Source organism: Neoarius graeffei, chromosome 2 (assembly GCF_027579695.1).
Source record: "Neoarius graeffei isolate fNeoGra1 chromosome 2, fNeoGra1.pri, whole genome shotgun sequence".
Lineage (NCBI taxonomy): Eukaryota > Metazoa > Chordata > Actinopteri > Siluriformes > Ariidae > Neoarius > Neoarius graeffei.
The window spans coordinates 97,765,288-97,784,282 of NC_083570.1; the positions used below are offsets into that span (position 1 = coordinate 97,765,288).

General features: G+C 41.3%; 1 protein-coding gene across 1 annotated transcript in view; it reads right to left on the reverse strand.

Moving 5' to 3' along the window:
- slc22a21 (solute carrier family 22 member 21) overlaps nt 1–18,995 on the reverse strand; it is a 101,825-nt gene that overhangs the window by 44,581 nt on the left and 38,249 nt on the right. The window contains exon 3 of the mRNA XM_060915252.1: nt 7,278–7,381. Within this exon, the coding sequence (XP_060771235.1) occupies nt 7,278–7,381 (104 nt within the window). The remainder of the gene's footprint in view (nt 1–7,277; nt 7,382–18,995) is intronic.

Here is an 18,995-nt window from a genome sequence, read left to right on the forward strand (position 1 = left end):
AACATGGGCCATGTATGTAGTGTACACAACAAAATAAGAATGGAACTGAAGTAAGAGTAGTACTTCACCTGAAATAGCAGTATTACACTAATAAAATACTGCCAACTGAAATAGAAATATTGCACCAGGTGCTACACGTCTCGTCCGCTATCAGCTCATATATGACTCGAGTTTGTGGAATAACTGTTAAAATAGCTGTTCTAGCAAAAGTGATAACAGGAACAAAACTCAAAGGACACTCAGTAAAATGCATACCTCCACCAAGCCACAGATTTGGATTTGCATCAAAATCTAATCAATTGTTCCTCATCCCATGGATCACCTTTCCTCCAAACTTCATCAAAATCCGTTCATTAGTTTTTGAGTTGCATTGAGAACAAACAAACAAAAACAAATAGAGGTGAAAATATAACCTCCTCCAACAAAGTTGGTGGAGGTAATAACAAATAACTTCTTCAGGATGTACTGTTATTGGGAAATAATCAACTTGAGGGTGATATCAGTAACTCCTCTTTGAGGTGTCACTCCATCTCGTCACAACGAAAGAACAATCCTGAAACAAACCAGAACTTAAACTCTAATCACTAAATCACCGCATGTGTGATTACCGTAAATATTCATTTCAGCACCTTTCCCAAAACACAAATGTGTGCTCAAATCTTAATTATAATAAGTTTAGAAGGTTAAGGAGAGTTGTTAAATTCTGTTCCTGAGCAGTTCTAAATACAAAAATTAGGCTTCACCTTTGCATCCAGTACTTGTATAAATTTAAAGCAGGTAGGTTTAAATGACAGAATATTTGACAAAGTTTACTGTTCTATTTACACAGGAATAACATCCATGAAATGTATCAGTCAGGATTTAGACCTCATCATAGCACAGAGACAGCACTGGTTAAAGTAGTAAACGACCTACTGTTGGCGTCTGATCAGGGCTGTGTCTCGCTGCTTGTGTTGCTTGACCTTAGTGCAGCATTTGATACCATGGATCATTCCATTCTTCTGGATAGACTAGAAAATGTTGTGGGAGTTAAGGGAATGGCCCTCTCCTGGCTCAGCTCTTATTTAACTGATCGCTATCAGTATGTTGATGTAAATGATTTTTCTAGATGTACTGAGGTAAAGTTTGGTGTTCCACAAGGTTCTGTCTTGGGTCCACTGCTTTTTTCTTTATATATGTTACCTCTGGGTGAGGGCGGCACGGTGGTGTAGTGGTTAGCCCTGTCGCCTCACAGCAAGAAGGTCCGGGTTCGAGCCCTGTGGCCGGCGAGGGCCTTTCTGTGCGGAGTTTGCATGTTCCCCCCGTGTCCGCATGGGTTTCCTCCGGGTGCTCTGGTTTCCCCCACAGTCCAAAGACATGCAGGTTAGGTTAACTGGTGACTCTAAATTGACTGTAGGTGTGAATGTGAATGGTTGTCTGTGTCTATGTGTCAGCCCTGTGATGACCTGGCGACTTGTCCAGGGTGTACCCCGCCTTTCGCCCATAGTCAGCTGGGATAGGCTCCAGCTTGCCTGCGACCCTGTAGAAGGATAAAGTGGCTAGAGATAATGAGATGAGATGAGACCTCTGGTAGCCCTTTTCCACCAAATCAGTTCCAGGGCGGTTTAGGGCCAGTGCTTAGTTTGGAACCGGGTTTTCTGTTTCCACTGACAAAGAACTGGCTCTGGGCCAGAAAAACCGGTTCCAGGGTAGCACCAGCTCTTTGCTGGGCTAGAGGAAAGAACTGCTTATGTCAGCGGGGGGGCGGAGTTGTTAAGACCAACAACAATAGCAAGACCGCAAGAAGGCGCCATTTTTAAATAAGCGACGAGATATCATGGATGCAGTGAAGCAGCAGTCATCCATTATTGCTGTTGTTGCTGCTTCTACTTCTCCGTGTTGTTGTTGCTTCGATGTTCGTGCCAAGGTTTATGCAAACGCAGTGACGTAACTGGCGTATACAGTGACGTAATGACGTGGCTCCCCTTAGCACCCCGAGCTATGGAAAAGCAAACTGGTTCTCAGCTGGTTCGCAAGTTGAACGAGTTGTGAACCAGCACTGGCCCCGAACCAGCCCTGGAACTGATTTGGTGGAAAAGGGGTATAGGTGATATTATTCGTAAGCATGGTATTAGTTTCCACTGTTATGCTGATGACACACAGTTGTAGGTTTCTGCAAGACCAGATGAGAGACACCAGCTTAATAGAACTGAGGAATGTGTAAAGGACATTAGACACTGGATGCTTATTAATTTCCTTCTGCTTAACTATGACAAGACTGAACTACTTGTACTAGGACCACATGCAGCTAGAAGTAAGTTTTCTAATTACACAGTAACTCTGGATGGCCTTTCTGTTTCTTCACGTGCAGCAGTAAAAGACCTTGGGGTGATTATTGACCCCAGTCTTTCATTCAAAACTCACATTGATAACATTACCCACATAGCTTTCTTTCATCTCAGAAATATTGCTAAGATAAGAAATTTATTGTCACTACATGATGCAGAAAAACTAGTTCATGCTTTCGTTACCTCCAGGTTGGATTACTGTAATGCCTTACTGTCTGGATGTTCCAATAAGTGCATAAACAAGCTCCAGTTAGTTCAAAATGCAGCAGCAAGAGTCCTTACTAGAAGATATGACCACATCACGCCTGTCTTATCCACACTGCATTGGCTCCCAATCAAATTTCATATTGATTATAAAATACTACTATTGACCTTTAAAGCACTGAATGGTCTCGCACCACAGTACCTGAGTAAACTTCTGCTCCTCCATGAACCACCATGCCTACTTAGATCAAAAGGTGCAGGCTATCTGCTGGTACCGCGTATAGTGAAGGCTACATCAGGGGGCAGAGCCTTTTCTTACAAAGCCCCACAGTTATGGAACAGCCTTCCAAGTAGTGTTCGAGAATCAGACACAGTCTCAGTGTTTAAGTCTAGGCTGAAAACGTACAGTTAGGTCCATAAATATTTGGACAGAGGCAACATTTTTCTAATTTTGGTTCTGTATATTACCACAATGAATTGTGAACAAAACAATTCTGATGCAGTTGAAGTTCAGACTTTCAGCTTTAATTCAGTGGGTTGAACAAAATGATTGCATAAAAATGTGAGGAACTAAAGCATTTTTAAACACAATCCCTTCATTTCAGGGGCTCAAAAGTAATTGGACAAATTAAATAATTGTAAATAAAATGTTCATTTCTAATACTTGGTTGAAAACCCTTTGTTGGCAATGACTGCCTGAAGTCTTGAACTCATGGACATCACCAGACGTTGTGTTTCCTCCTTTTTAATGCTCTGCCAGGCCTTTACTGCAGCGGTTTTCAGTTGCTGTTTGTTTGTGAGCCTTTCTGTCTGAAGTTTAGTCTTTAACAAGTGAAATGAATGCTCAATTGGGTTGAGATCAGGTGACTGACTTGGCCATTCAAGAATATTCCACTTCTTTGCTTTAATAAACTCCTGGGTTGCTTTGGCTTTACGTTTTGGGTCATTGTCCATCTGTATTATGAAACGCTGACCAATCAGTTTGGCTGCATTTGGCTGGATTTGAGCACACAGTATGTCTCTGAATACCTCAGAATTCATCCGGCTGCTTCTGTCCTGTGTCACATCATCAATAAACACTAGTGACCCAGTGCCACTGGCAGCCATGCATGCCCAAGCCATCACACTGCCTCCACCATGTTTTACAGATGATGTGGTATGCTTTGGATCATGAGCTGTACCACGCCTTCGCCATACTTTTTTCTTTCCATCATTCTGGTAGAGGTTGAGCTTGGTTTCATCTGTCCAAAGAATGTTCTTCCAGAACTGTGCTGGCTTTTTTAGATGTTTTTAGCAAAGTCCAATCTAGCCTTTTTATTCTTGAGGCTTATGAGTGGCTTGCACCGTGCAGTGAACCCTCTGTATTTACTTTCATGCAGTCTTCTCTTTATGGTAGATTTGGATATTGATACGCCTACCTCCTGGAGAGTGTTGTTCACTTGGTTGGCTGTTGTGAAGGGGTTTCTCTTCATTCTGTGATCATCCACCACTGTTGTCTTCTGTGGGCATCCAGGTCTTTTTGCATTGATGAGTTCACCAGTGCTTTCTTTCTTTCTCAGGATGTACTAAACTGTAGATTTTGCCACTCCTAATATTGTAGCAATTTCTCGGATGGGTTTTTTCTGTTTTTGCAGCTTAAGGATGGCTTGTTTCACCTGCATGGAGAGCTCCTTTGACCGCATGTTTTCTTCACAGCAAAATCTCCCAAATGCAAGTACCACACCTCAAATCAACTACAGGCCTTTTATCTGCTTAATTGAGAATGATATAACGAAGGAACTTCCCACACCTGCCCATGAAATAGCCGTTGAGTCAATTGTCCAATTACTTTTGGTCCCTTTAAAAACAGGGTGGCACATGTTAAGGAGCTGAAACTCCTAAACCCTTCATTCAATTTTAATGTGGATACCCTCAAATGAAAGCTGAAAGTCTGGACTTTATGCCCATGTCCATTATATAACTATAACTTGAATATGTTTCAGTATACAGGTAAAAAAACAAAATTTGTGTCAGTGTCCAAATATATATGGACCTAACTGTATCTGTTTAGTCAAGCCTTTTATTAATAGTGTTTATGAGGTAAAGGAGTAGATCTGGAGGGTCCTCAGACATAGAGTGTTTTGGTAAACTGGGATGTATGGATGCTGTCAGTCCCCACTCGCTTGCTCACTCGAGTTTGTTGATGGTGTAGTGGCTGCTGCTTTATGTCCCGGGGCTCCCTCATGCCTGTGTTACCTTCTGGCTCTCTCCTTTTAGTTATGCTGTCATCGTTAGTTTTGCCAGAGTCCCTGCTTGTACTCAGTGCAAAATGTATACTGTTCCTACTTATTCAGGTGACATTGGGCATACCTAACAACCTGTGTTTTCTCCCTCTTCTCTCCCCTCCCCAATCTGTCCATCTGAGTTACATGTCAATCAAGGTCCTGACCTCTTCTTCTCCTCAGACCTGCCTGATCCATCCTGATGCCCTGTGTCTGGTTAGAATCTCATCACATCGCTCCTGTAGAGGACGGCCCCATATGGACAGTTGAAAGTCACACCTGGAAGATGCTCTGGACTCTTACAGTCATGCTTTCATGGCTGAGGACTACAGTTGACTTGCTAACTTTAGGGCTGCAGTTGTCATGAACAGTTTTGCACTCAAGTTTCCATCAATGAAGAGTTTATAACATCAACGAAACTGACTTCATGTTAAAACTGTTAATGTTATAGTCATGTTGTCTGTTGTTGTCCAGGTGAGGATGGGTTCCCTTTTGAGTCTGGTTCCTCTCGAGGTTTCTTTCTCGTGTTGTCTGAGGTTTTTCCTTGCCACCATCGCTACACGCTTGCTCATTGGGGATAGATTAGGGATAAAATTGGCTCATGTTTTGGGTCATTCAGATTCTGTAAAGCTGCTTTGGGACAATGTTTATTGTTAAAAGCACTATACAAACAAACTTGACTTGACTATAAGCCATGTACGATGAGATTGAGTGGAATAATTGTTTTATTCTCAGAGCATTTTTATTTTTTGCAAATTCGACAAATAAAAACTTGATACAAAACGTGTGACAAAATCATTTCCGCTTAGAATGTAAACAAATTGGCGAAATGACTAGCAATGTGTGAAAAATGCTATAATAATAATAATTTGTGAAAAAAATACATTCTTACCATCAAATACCCATCTCATTATCTGTAGCCGCTTTATCCTGTTCTACAGGGTCGCAGGCAAGCTGGAGCCTATCCCAGCTGACTACGGGCGAAAGGCGGGGTACACCCTGGACAAGTCGCCAGGTCATCATAGGGCTGACACATAGACACCCATTCACACTCACATTCACACCTACGGTCAATTTAGAGTCACCAGTTAACCTAACCTGCATGTCTTTGGGGGAAACCGGAGTACCCGGAGGAAACCCACGCGGACCCGGGGAGAACATGCAAACTCCACACAGAAAGGCCCTCGCCGGCCACGGGGCTCGAACCCGGACTTTCTTGCTGTGAGACGACAGCGCTAACCACTACACCACCGTGCCGCCCCCATCAAATACTTTTATTCCATATTTTGTTGCTTTTTTTTTGTATTTTTTGGGGGGTTGTTTTCGAGTAGTTTTTATTTCGTCCTTGGCTGGTTCAGCAACACGCTCCGCCATTTTGATTTATTCTTGTTGTACTCGAGTCTGACTCGTGCCCTAATTTTAAGGACTCGTGACTTGACTTGGACTTCAGCATTGATGACTCAGACTCGTGCATTAATTGCATTAGGACTCGTAAATTGGAGACGAGGACTCGGATTTTTTCTTTATTTTTTGTAACATGCCATCATAATTTGGCATAAGATATTTATATCTGCATTAATTTTGTACTAATTTCATGTAAGAGTGTCACACCTGCGTGCCTTGGCGCGTGCATCAGATAGACTCTCGGGTGCACTCCGGACAGCGCATGCTCCAAGCGGACTCTCGCGTGCGCGCCATAAACAACTCGCACTTGCACAGGATTAAGGCGCAATCTGTGCACCGATATAAAAACTGTGAAAACACACTTACTTTGCGAAGTATTGAGTTGCGTTGCTGATACATTACCGAGCCTTATTTCCTTGTTTGGTTTCCTGATCCCTGATTTCCTGTTTCTTGTCTTTGATTCTGCAGAGTCTATAATAACCTGTTTGTGCCTCGCTCGACCTGTTGCCTGTTTTACTGTTTTACAATTGCCACATCCATGTCTGTCTTTTGTTAGCCACAAGCTAATGAGCTAACTGTAATGAGTGATGTATTTACCTCCTCAAAACACCAATCTGTATTGTCAGTGTTACGGATTAAACAAGGGAATATATCTTTATATTGATTGCTCTAAAGCAAACACGAGTATATCTCATTTAAATGTAAAAAAAAAAAAAGTGGTACTTCATTTATTGTTAACGTTGTGAGCAGCCATGTTGGTTTGATGTCATGGGCTGATCTTGGGGTTGAGGAGACTTTCCTGCCTTTCCAAGTAGAAATTCTGCACTGAGAAGGCGATCCCCCCCCCGATTTATGAGTTGAACAAAGTGTTTATTCTTTGTCGATACCATTATCAGTGTAAGCTCTGAGCCTTTGACCCATGTATGCTATTATCATTGTTGACCTTTGCCTAGCTTGTTTGTCTTCTCTGTTGAGTTGGCCTTTGGCATACTGTAAATTCTCACACATCTTCCAAGTCCTGTAACATTATAATTACAACCTTAAAAAGGTTTTATTTCGTATTTGTTTTATTTCTCTGTACCTGTCTGACAATTCTCCGGATATGAACGACCCACTCAGCACACCCACAAAGAAGATGGACAGCGTAAAGGGAACCTTCCAGGCGTCTCCGCAAACCAGGTCCCACTGTGTGGTTAAACACAGATATTCTCAGGTCATTCAGGATCAGTTTTAATGTATTCTCAACACAAAAGACAAATCTCATTCATTTATTTGTATTCAGTAGATAATGACCTCTAGTCACGCCATCTATCTGACATCACGCCACCTGTGTGTGTGTGTGTGTGTGTGTGTGTGTGTGTGTGTGTGTGTGTGTGTGTGTGTGTGAGAGAGGGAGAGAGAGACACATAACTGGAGTTGCAATTCATCAGTCTGACAATAAAATATTGAATAATAACAACTACAGAAAAAATAAAAATGATACCCAGACATGTGAAAATATCTGAAGAAACTTTGTTATTCATTCTGAGAACTCGGGGGTGGTGGTGGTTGTTTGTTTTTTAAATACTAATTTCAACCTTCAGATCATTTTCTTTTATCATATAATTATGCAATGATCATATATTTTTAAAAATGTATTAACATAAATTGCTAGGCAACCATGAAAGGGGTCACTCCTGTGTTCCCAGGTTCCCCAGCTCTATATAGCACGTAATGTAAACCTGAAAAAGAAGTTCCACAGCTCTGTACTCCCTTTTCGAACAGACTATTGGCAGGTTTGAGGAAAGGGGGAGGGTGTTAGGGTTAGGGGTTAAAGGTTAGGATTACAACATAGACCGTTTGCACATGACGTCACATGTCCCAAGACCCTCTCTGATTTAGCTGTGTCCGCCATCTTTGTGGAATAACACATGCGTAGCAACAAGTTCCTTAACACGAAATGCCGCAGATTTGCACAGTTATCGGCTGCTCGAACAATTCTGCTAAGGCTGGAGTCAGATTGTTTAGTTTACCTGCTGTTAAAATGTGAGTGTGGCAGCAGGGGCGTGGCCAAGCAGCAGTCTGTGAATGGAGGGCAGGGTCAGGGAAGGTAAGTGGCTAGGGCTAGGTCATTACACCTGATGTCAATGTGTGTGTGTGTGTATGAATGAATGAGTGAAAGAAAGAAAGAAAGAAAGAAAGAAAGAAAGAAAGAAAGAAAGAAAGAAAGAAAGAAAGAAAGAAAGAAAGAAAGAAAGCTGAAAAGCTCAATAAAGTGCGCGTGTGTGAACACGAACTCTCGCCTGCCGTGCTTCTGTGCTCCACCCACATCGGGGATTACTACAGTGAGCAAGACCCCAAATGATAGATCTAACCCGTAGATGACAGAGACAGTGGCTTGCAAATCTGAACAGATCGGACATAAGAGACCAGCTACAAATATGTACCAGTATGTGCAGACCATTTTGTAAAGGGAATGATATTTCTACCGTTTATGTGAACCATAGACTATATATATCCAATTTCTATTCCAGTTACAAATACAGAGCACAAAGCCCCAGTAAAATGTAGGTCAGTAAAATGCTGCCTTAGAAGACGTCAATAATTACGTTGGGTTTTTTTTTTTGGGGGGGGGGGGGGGGTTGTGTTTTGTGTAACATTTGCCCACATCAGGAACCTACTAGATTCTTACAGTAAACTTGCGCTAAACTTTTGTACGCTTTCATCTGCTTCCCAGTGATTAAGCTAGTAGTTAACACCAGGTAATTCACGATGTCTGTATAATTCACACTTGGCCACATCCAAGTCAAGTCAAGTCAAGTCAACTTTATTGTCAAATATGCTATACATAGGGTGACCACCTGCTCATAAGCCCAAGGGGGGACAAGGGGTATGTTTTTGAGGGACAATGTGGGACGCCGCCCCCACTGCGCCGCGCCGGCTGCTGGAAGACTCACAGATAGTGGTTTACCCATTTCTAGCACATACTACCTTACATGGTATATCAATACTACCCTAATCTGCTGTTACTGGTGATGTATGGTCATGAACAGGCCACCAAATGTGTTTTTTTTTAAATAAACATTCATACTATTTTGACCATTCAATTATGACTTGACAGACACACTTCCACTTATGATTTACTGAAGCTACTCAATTTTATTTATTTTCCATTACAATTTATTCACTTTAAATCAATCATAATATAATATTGCGTCTGAGGCTTTGCAGTGCATCAGTACAGCAGGAATAGTGACAAGTCTCCATTTAGTTTTCAGTGGATTAACAGGAATTGTAGTGGCTCAGCACCACAGAAACAGTAGGAAAAAAAAAAAGTCCTGCCCGATATGATATTGCGTGTTGGACAGTGTGATACACACTCGTCACCTCTGCCGCAGTCACTTTGTCAGCTAGAGAGTCGTTTTTAGGTCGGAGGAAAGCATCCATAGATTTAGAAGTTTCTTTCTGTTGCACACGTTTCTTGTGAGTCTCCGCGAGCCTGTGTTGTTTCACATCGTATTCCCCGCCATGTCCGATTGGGAAAGATGTTTTGCAAAGGTCACAAAAAGCCCTCTCGGTATCCCCCTCAACCCCTTTCAGCCACAAATATTCATTTTCCCACTCTTTCCTGTACGTACACCTTCTCTTTTTAACTGGAGGTGCCGGTGCCTCACCTGCCATCTCCCCGGTACCTTTCTCCATTTTTTAATATGAAAGCAATGCATGTGTTGCACCTGCGTCCCTCGTCACTGTCTGTGCACGTGAGTGCGGTGTCATGGCAACAACAAAAAGTTGACAACAACCAGTCAGTTGTGAGGGGTGTGTGTGTGGTTTTGTTCTACAGTCTATAGTGGCGACGGCGGTGTGCTGAAATGTCAAGTAATATTCGTTTGGCTGCCTGGGTGGCCCGGGGAGAGCGACATCCCCCTCAGCAAGCATCGATTATGCGGGACACGTTCTGAATTTGCGGGACGCATAAATTCAGCTTCAAATGCTGTACGCGCACGCGCTATGCGGGACAGGTGGTCACCCTAGCTATACATGCTCGACATACAGAGCAGATGAAATATCAGTCCTCTCTGACCCACGGTGCAAACTGGCAATACAATAAATAAAAATAGAATAAAAATAGAATAACTGAAAAAACAAACAATATAAACAGTATAAACACTCTAGATAGGAACTAGACAGACTAAACACTCAAACAATATAAACAGAATAAATAAACAGTATAAACACTAGATAAGAACAGGACAGACTAAACACTCAGACAATATAAACAGAATAAAACACTCTAGATATGAACTAGACTAAACACTCAAACAATATAAACAGTATAAATAAACAGTATAAACACTAGATAACAAGACAGACTAAACACTCAAACAGACAACACTCTAGGTAGTAACTAGACTAAACACTCATATACATGCGCACACACACACACACACACACACACACAAATTGGTACAAATAACCAAACAGTCAAGGGCACTTGAGGTACAGCAGGTAAACATGAAACATGAAATAAGCAATATAAACAAACTAGCAGCTGTTAAGATGAGGTAGTGCGGAATAGTGCAAATGGGTGAGGTACATCGTAAATCATCTTCATACTCTACAACATTGCTGTACGGATCCACCCCTGAACATTCTTTTATCTTTTCCCTTTATCTGACCTTTTCACTATTACTCAATTCATGATATTTTTGCAAAAAATTACAGTTCGCCAGTGTCATACATGTCAACCTATACGGAATGTCCGTATTTTATACGGATTTGATTCAATAAACGTAGTATACGGGCGTATAAATAAAGTTATACGGATTCTTTAAAAAAAAACTTCAATATTTATTTAGAGCTATAATCAATTCCCACGATGATAAAAGAGCGCATAACATTTACAAACGTACTGTACACCACAGACAGCCAGAAAAGAGTCTTATGAAATCGCGCATTATCTTGTGGTAGCGAGACTTCGTTCCATTTTTGACCATGCGCACACCGCATTGCGAGAATCCCGCCAACCGTGAAGTCATAGACACCGGCTTCTGCATCATCCTCGCCCGAGAATAAAGATGCCTCATTCATGTGCTGCGTTTAACTGTACCAACAAGTTTACCGTCCAAACGAGATCACATGGGATTACCTTTCACAGGTGAGACTGGAAAAATACTTTTCATTGTATTTGGTCATTATAACGTAATTTTACGAACAGATTTTTCTGACTTTGTGGCGAATATGAAGTCTCGTGCATAATAGCCGCTCGGTGAAACCTGTCTCCAAACAACGAAGTATTTCCTTCGTAACTACGCTGATAACACTTTGTGTTTTTGTCAAACATTGGAGCTTTGTATTCATTCTGAAGGCTTATTGTTATTAATAACGATGTAGGGAAATGTGCGATGTAGGGAAAGTGTGCAATATGCTGTGTATTTATGAGTGCTGCTTTGTTGCCTATGTGAAGGTATTTGACTAAACATTTGGAGGAGAATTGTGCAATAACTGTTGGACTGAGGTTTTTTATGGCGTGTGTAGGGAGTGGACAGTGTGTGTGTGTGTGTGTGGGGGGGGGTATCTGTTATCTGTGATGATGTTATATGTTGTTGTATTATATGTGCTATGTGTGATGCCAATGCCCTGTAAGCCCAAGACAAATTTCTCTGCATAGAGACAATAAAGATCAATCAATCAATAAAGATCAATCAATCAATCAATATTGAATAAAAAGTAACTGGGATACATCATTGTTAATTATCATTCAAATTTTAGGTAAATTATTTTAATTTGCATCTTATACGGATTTTATAAGGGAAATACGGATTTTGGAGGTTGGTTATACAGGTTTGATTGACCAAAGGTTGACATGTATGCAATGTACTCTCCTCAGTCGCCATGGATGCTATACCACAAAGACGGCAGACACAAAATCGAAGAGCATCATGGGAGATTCGTGACGCAAGTGCAAACGGACCCTGCGAACACAGATACTCTCCCCCATCAAGCACGTACGTGGAACTTAAACAAGCCAATGTCCAAAGCTAACAATTTAGCTACCTAGCCCAATTGGTTGTTTTTACAAAACAGTGGAAAAGAGACAAAACGTCAATATTTCTCACAGATGTGTTGGCAAATTACTAAGAAAAGGCTCAGTATGACCAGCATCGACCACTAGAGGTCTGCGCGGGTTGGATTTTTCAGTCCCGCTCCCGCCCGCACCCGCATTGTGCAGTCCCACTCCCGCCCGCGCCCGCAAAGAATTATGATTTTCAGTCCCGCTCCCGCCCGCGCCCACAAAAAATTATGATTTTCAGTCCCGCTCCCGCCCGCACCTGCCATATTTTGTCCCGCTCCCGCCCGCAAATCCCGCATGATGCAGACGTTCGCGTTATTTCTCAGGAAAGTTCTTGTCTTGACACAGCGTGATGGTGCCCCGCCCCCTACTTTGAGTGGATTTGAGCATAAATATCTACAGCTCATGTTTGTTATTGTTTACCTTGTTTCTGAATTCAGCATGTAGTATCTCTAATAATAATAATTAGTGCTGTCAAACGATTAAAATATTTAATCGCAAATTGCACATTTTTATCACATGAGAAACCACTGTAATTCTCTGATCAGCATAAAAAAAGTTAATGGGCTTGCTTTGTACCAATGTTTTTTTTTTATTGCAAAGCAGAGCTAGTAAAAGAAGTGAATTGATTTAGTGTTTGCATTAGTCTACAACTTTAATCAGAGAGACATGTTACACAGTGACTGTAGGCTTGACTCAATGCTATCCCAGAAATCCTTCCTGTAAAATGCAAATTTGGCCACCTCTGATTGGACAGCCAAATTTGCATATTACAGGAAGGATTTCTGGGATAGCATTGAGTCAAGCCTACAGTCACTGTGTAACATGTCTCTCTGATTAAAGTTGTAGACTAACGCAACAAGTAAATGAATTCACTCATGGTTCTCTTGCTAGCTGGGTGTGAACTGCGAGTCATTATGGTGATGATACACGGGGCAACTTTTTGGGCAATGTTGCTGAGCAATGTTGCTGGGCAATTGCGTTTTGACTCTTTTCTATTGAGATTGGGCAACATTGTTTCTTTCTGAATGGTTTTGATAATCTCTGGCAACTTTTTGAGATAAGCCAATCAGAACGCGAGTATCGAGTCATGTGACCTCCGGTGAGGTTCGGATCAGAAATTTCAAACAAATATGGCGGCCGCTCAGTGTCAGTGGAGTGAAGAGATGGAGAGACTCCTCATCTGTTTTTACGCCGGTAAGTTGTTATTTTAATATTCTATATGGAGGAATTTACCTTACCAAAGCTCTAAAAAACAACAGACAGCTTGATTAAATGGTCACAGCAAAAATTAAGACATCGATTTTTTTTAGCTAACTGTAAACTGCCGTTGCTAACTGTTGTTGCCCATTGTTAGTTGCCCTGAAAAGTTGCCCTGTGTCTCACCTAGTTGCCCGTTGCCAGCAACATTGCTCGGCAACATTGCCCAAAAAGTTGCCCCGTGTATCATCACCATTAGAGTGATCAAAGAATTTCCCCTTAGGATGATCAATGGCAAGTTTAAGATACCATTTCTCACTCAATCTGGCAATCTGACTTTCTCTGCAAATTTAGGCATCTTAAAATGTTTTTATTAATGCCAAATAAAATATCCAGCACAAATTATATATGATAGACATAAATTAATAATTTATAAATTTTATTTCAAGCACGTTTTTAGTTAGTGGGACTGCAGCTTATCACCGCTCCCACCCGCGCCGCATATGTGCACTTCCGGTCCCGCCAGCGCCCGCAATGAGCTTTCAAAATTTGTCCAGCGCCGCACTGCTTTGCGGCGGGTCCCGCGAGTCCCGCGGGACTCCCGCGGGAGTGCAGGGCTCTATCGACCACAAACCAAACCTCATTGGGTTCCATCATTTGAAGAAATCTCAACATTGAAAGGTGTCAGAAAATTTGACTTACAAAGTCACAAACACTTCAACACTAGCCTGTTGATGTAGAATCTTCTAGTAAACATTTTCTATTCGACTTAGTTTACAGTCGGCTCGTTTACGTGGCCATGATTTTGCGATGGTATGTGATTACTGACGCAGAGTAATGAGCAAACCTGGAAATATAGTAGACAAAAAAAAAAATACTACAATACAATGTTCCCTGTAATGGGGTTCTGTTTAGTGCTCCTGATTTCCCAATATAAGGAATAGTGCACAGAGGATCGTTATGAACGTGTTTTTTTTTTTTTAAACAATGTTGAAATCCAAGAATCTATAAAAACAAAATAACAGATTTGTTGAAGGAAACACTCCATGTCCTGGGGTTGTGGTTTTCTTTGGGTCCAACATGTACATTATTTAGCAATTATTCGCCGAAGGTGAGGTGAATATCTGTGAATAATAACCGAGATGAAGTCGAGCCTATTATTTCAATAATACTGGCTGGCGTTGAGTGGTATATCAGATATATTCCACTCAGCTCGCATGATATTGAATGAGTTGAAGACAAGTTCAATATCATGCTAGCTGAATGGAATATATCTGATATACCATGAAAAAAAAGCCAGCCAATATCATTATGATGGCTGATTCCTCAGATCTAAGGATCAGTAGAAAGCTTGTCGTTGGCGACACGATTTCTGGTGGCTACACTACCGTTCAAAAGTTTGGGGTCACCCAGACAATTTTGTGTTTTCCATGAAAAGTCACACTTTTATTTACCACCATAAGTTGTAAAATGAATAGAAAATCTAGTCAAGACATTTTTCTGGCCATTTTGAGCATTTAATCGACCCCACAAATGTGATGCTCCAGAAACTCAATCTGCTCAAAGGAAGGTCAGTTTTATAGCTTCTCTAAAGAGCGAAACTGTTTTCAGCTGTGCTAACATGATTGTACAAGGGTTTTCTAATCATCCATTAGCCTTCTGAGGCAATGAGCAAACACATTGTACCATTAGAACACTGGAGTGAGAGTTGCTGGAAATGGGCCTCTATACACCTATGGAGATATTGCACCAAAAACCAGACATTTGCAGCTAGAATAGTCATTTACCACATTAGCAATGTATAGAGTGGATTTCTGATTAGTTTAAAGTGATCTTCATTGAAAAGAACAGTGCTTTTCTTTCAAAAATAAGGACATTTCAAAGTGACCCCAAACTTTTGAACGGTAGTGTATATCGTTTGCCCCTCATCCATCGCCGTAGGACTTTCTTCCTGCCTGCGCGAAGTCTTTTTAAAAGTGAGAGTCGGGACGCACACTCCAACCCCACTCTTTAGGCCAGGGACACACTCCACAGTGGCAGAGAGAACTGAGATGACTGTGGCGACCACCAAGCTGGAGGTTTTTTCCTCCAGACTTTCCTTATCTGAGAATCGTGGAGGGCGGGAGTGTCCATTTTCCCATGCAGGCCATTGGCCTGCCCACTATCATCATCATCATCATTATAGTGCATGCATATTTGATGCAACAATCATCTCATCTCATCATCTCTAGGCACTTTATCCTGCTCTACAGGGTCGCAGGCAAGCTGGAGCCTATCCCAGCTGACCACGGGCGAAAGGTGTAAATGCACAGGTGATTATTTCAAACAAATTCAAGAAAAGTATTTCAATATTCAAAAGCAGCATGCAAATGTAATCACGATGCGGCACAGACTTGTCTCACTTCTCTACACCGAGTCACATAAAATACTTTGTTTTGAAATCGATAAAATAAATCACAAGTCCACCTTACCTTTGAATAGTTTTAGACCAAACTTCGTAGCATCTTTCGTGCTTTTAGGAGCAGCATTTTCTTTCATCATTTGTAATTCTTCCTCGCTTACGGTGACAAAGCGATCGGCCGCCATTTTGCTGAGTCGCTCGAGGTGATTATCGAGAAATAGCCTGAATTTTTCAACCAATCAGCGTGTGCGATTTCCTATCATCACTTTCATATTTATACTAATTCACAGTTATTCCACAAAATCAAATCGTACATGAGCTAATAGCCGATGAGGCGCGTCGCCCTGAGTGTATGACGAGATTGAGTGGAATAACGGTTTTATTCGATCCACATTCACTGGATTTTGAGAAACAGAGCATTTTTAGTTTTTGCAAATTTGATAAATAAAACCTTTTATACAAAACGTCCGACAAAATCATTTCCACTTAGAGTGTAAACAAACCAGCGAAATGACAGGAGCAATTTGTGAAAAATGTGATAATTCTTGAAAAGTAAAAAAAAATGTTTTTACCATCAAATACTTTCATTCCATATTTTGTTGTTTTGTATTTTTTGGTGTTTTGTTTACGAGTAGTTTTTTTTCCCCCTTCCTTGGTTGGTTCAGCAACACGCTCTGTTTTTCTCTACTCACGGTATATGAGCTGATATCCTAGTAGTAGAGCAGCCAGTCAGAACGCATGACTGCTCATATCCAGTGAATGTAGATAGAGTAATTTCTGATATCAGGACACCTTTTTTGGTACTGTTGAGTATTTACTGAGTTGATTGTACTGCTAGTAACTAAGACTAGGACAGGTGTGGGTGTTGCCATATTTGAAACGTTTGTGAAGTTTCTCTTATCTCATCTCATTATCTCTGGCCGCTTTATCCTGTTCTACAGGGTCACAGGCAAGCTGGAGCCTATCCCAGCTGACTACGGGCGAAAGGCGGGATACACCCTGGACAAGTTTGCCAAGTTTATCTGTAGGATATTGTGAGTGAAGCAGCATGCCCTCTGGCATGTCGACAACACAGAGAATGTGAGGGAAAACAGCAGTGGAGCAGCAGTGGAGGTTTCACTTTATTTCTAACCCTGCTTCTTGTGTGACCCTCATTGCATGCACCGAGTTTATGGCCAACAAAATTTCTCAAGTTGATTGTGAAATGATGCTTACGAGGTCACTACACGATACAGCATTTTCATTCAGATACAAAAACGCTACAAAAATTGAAACAGATTATTTCACTTGTTCAGCAGCAACAGTACACATTTCTTATGTGTTCAAGGTCTACTTCGATTCTTATTGACCTTGAACTTGTATTACCTTCTCACTTACAATTATGATCATGAAGCAGGTGTCAGAGATCTGCCTAACAAATAACTGTACCTGTCACGCTCCCGGGCTCACCTAACACTCTGGATTCCACTTCCCACAATCCCACTCACACACCTGACACTACCACGTGCACCCAATCCACCAATAATAATAATAATAATAATAATAATAATAATAATAATAATTTATTTCTATGTACATTCCATAAGAATCTCAATGCCCTTACAATAATATATATAAAATAACAATAACAAATAATTAAATATCTGATGTCCATGAAAACTCATTTACATAAAAACATTATCAAAGAGGAAAAAAAAATCAAGACTTAAAAGTTCAAAAATCAAAACTAAAAGGATGAGATATGTAAATCGAAAAGATAAGTCTTAAGTCCTTTTTTAAAGTCATTAATGTCAGTTGATTCTTTTAAGGCCTTTGGAAGTTGATTCCACAATCTCGGTGCACATGAAGCGAACGCACGCTTTCCATAAGTATCGGTTCTGTAACGTGGCGTAGAAAGAACGATGATGTTACTGTTACTGTTAGAGCGTAGTGACCGTAGTGGCTTCTTCACCACCAGTAGATCACTGAGATATGATGGCGCTAATCCATTGAGTACTTTGAAGGTCATCAACAAGATCTTGAATATTATTCTCTTCTTCACTGTCAGCCAATGAAGTGAGCGTAAGACAGGTGTGATGTGGTCATGTTTCTTCTTCAATGTGACCATCCTTGCAGCTGCATTTTGGATGCGCTGCAATTTCGACAAGTCCTTGTCGGGGAGACCATACAACAAACTGTTGCAATAGTCCAACTTGGATGTTATGAATGCATGTACAAGCTTTTCCGTAGCGGCAGTATCAAGATATTTTCTAATCTGACCAATACGTCTGAGAGAATGTGAAGCGGATTTACATATATTACTGACCTGGGAAGACATCTTAAGATGGTGATCAAAGATGACCCCAAGACCACACGCTTCAGATATTGGCTCCTTCACAGATTCACCAACGGTGACATACTGAATGGCATCAACTGCAAGATACCGTGACTGAAAATGCAGAACCTCTGTTTTTGTTGTATTGCACAGCAGCTTATTGCACTTCATCCATTGAACAATGTCGCTAGCACAGTATTCAAGAGCTTCGATGCTGGTAGATCTTTCAGAGCTCTGTGTGACCAAGTACAGCTGTGTATCATCAGCATAAATCATGGTCTGTAAATTATGTGCATTTACAATATCCTCCAATGGAGAGACATATAAGGAAAACAATAAAGGGCCAAGCACAGGCCCCTGCGGGACACCATACATCAAAAAAGATGGTGCCGATGGAGTTCCATTGATGACAACAGATTGCCTTCCAATCCAATCCAGAGCCACTTCCTAGGAGTGGCTCCCCTGAGTTCTAATTGTTAATCACCTGTACCTTTTTGTTTATGTCTGTATTTATACCCCTCTGTTTGTTTAGTTCTTTGCACAGTACTGCCTCCACATTTTTCGTGAGCCTACTGAGCGTTTGTATCTGATTGCATTTCCGTGTATGACCCTCTTTGCCTTCTGGTTTCCTTCTCATTTCGCATAGCTCTTCTGGTTGTTTGCTCTCTTCTCTCGCTTCCCGGTTTCTCAATCTCCGCCTGTTCCTCGACTCCGATTCTGCCTAGCCCTTGTGTTTATTCTGCCTGTGTTTTCCTGATTTCCGGTTCTTGGACTTTCGCCTGTTTGATGACTACGAGTTGTCTAGCCCTCATGACTCTGTTGGATTTCCCGG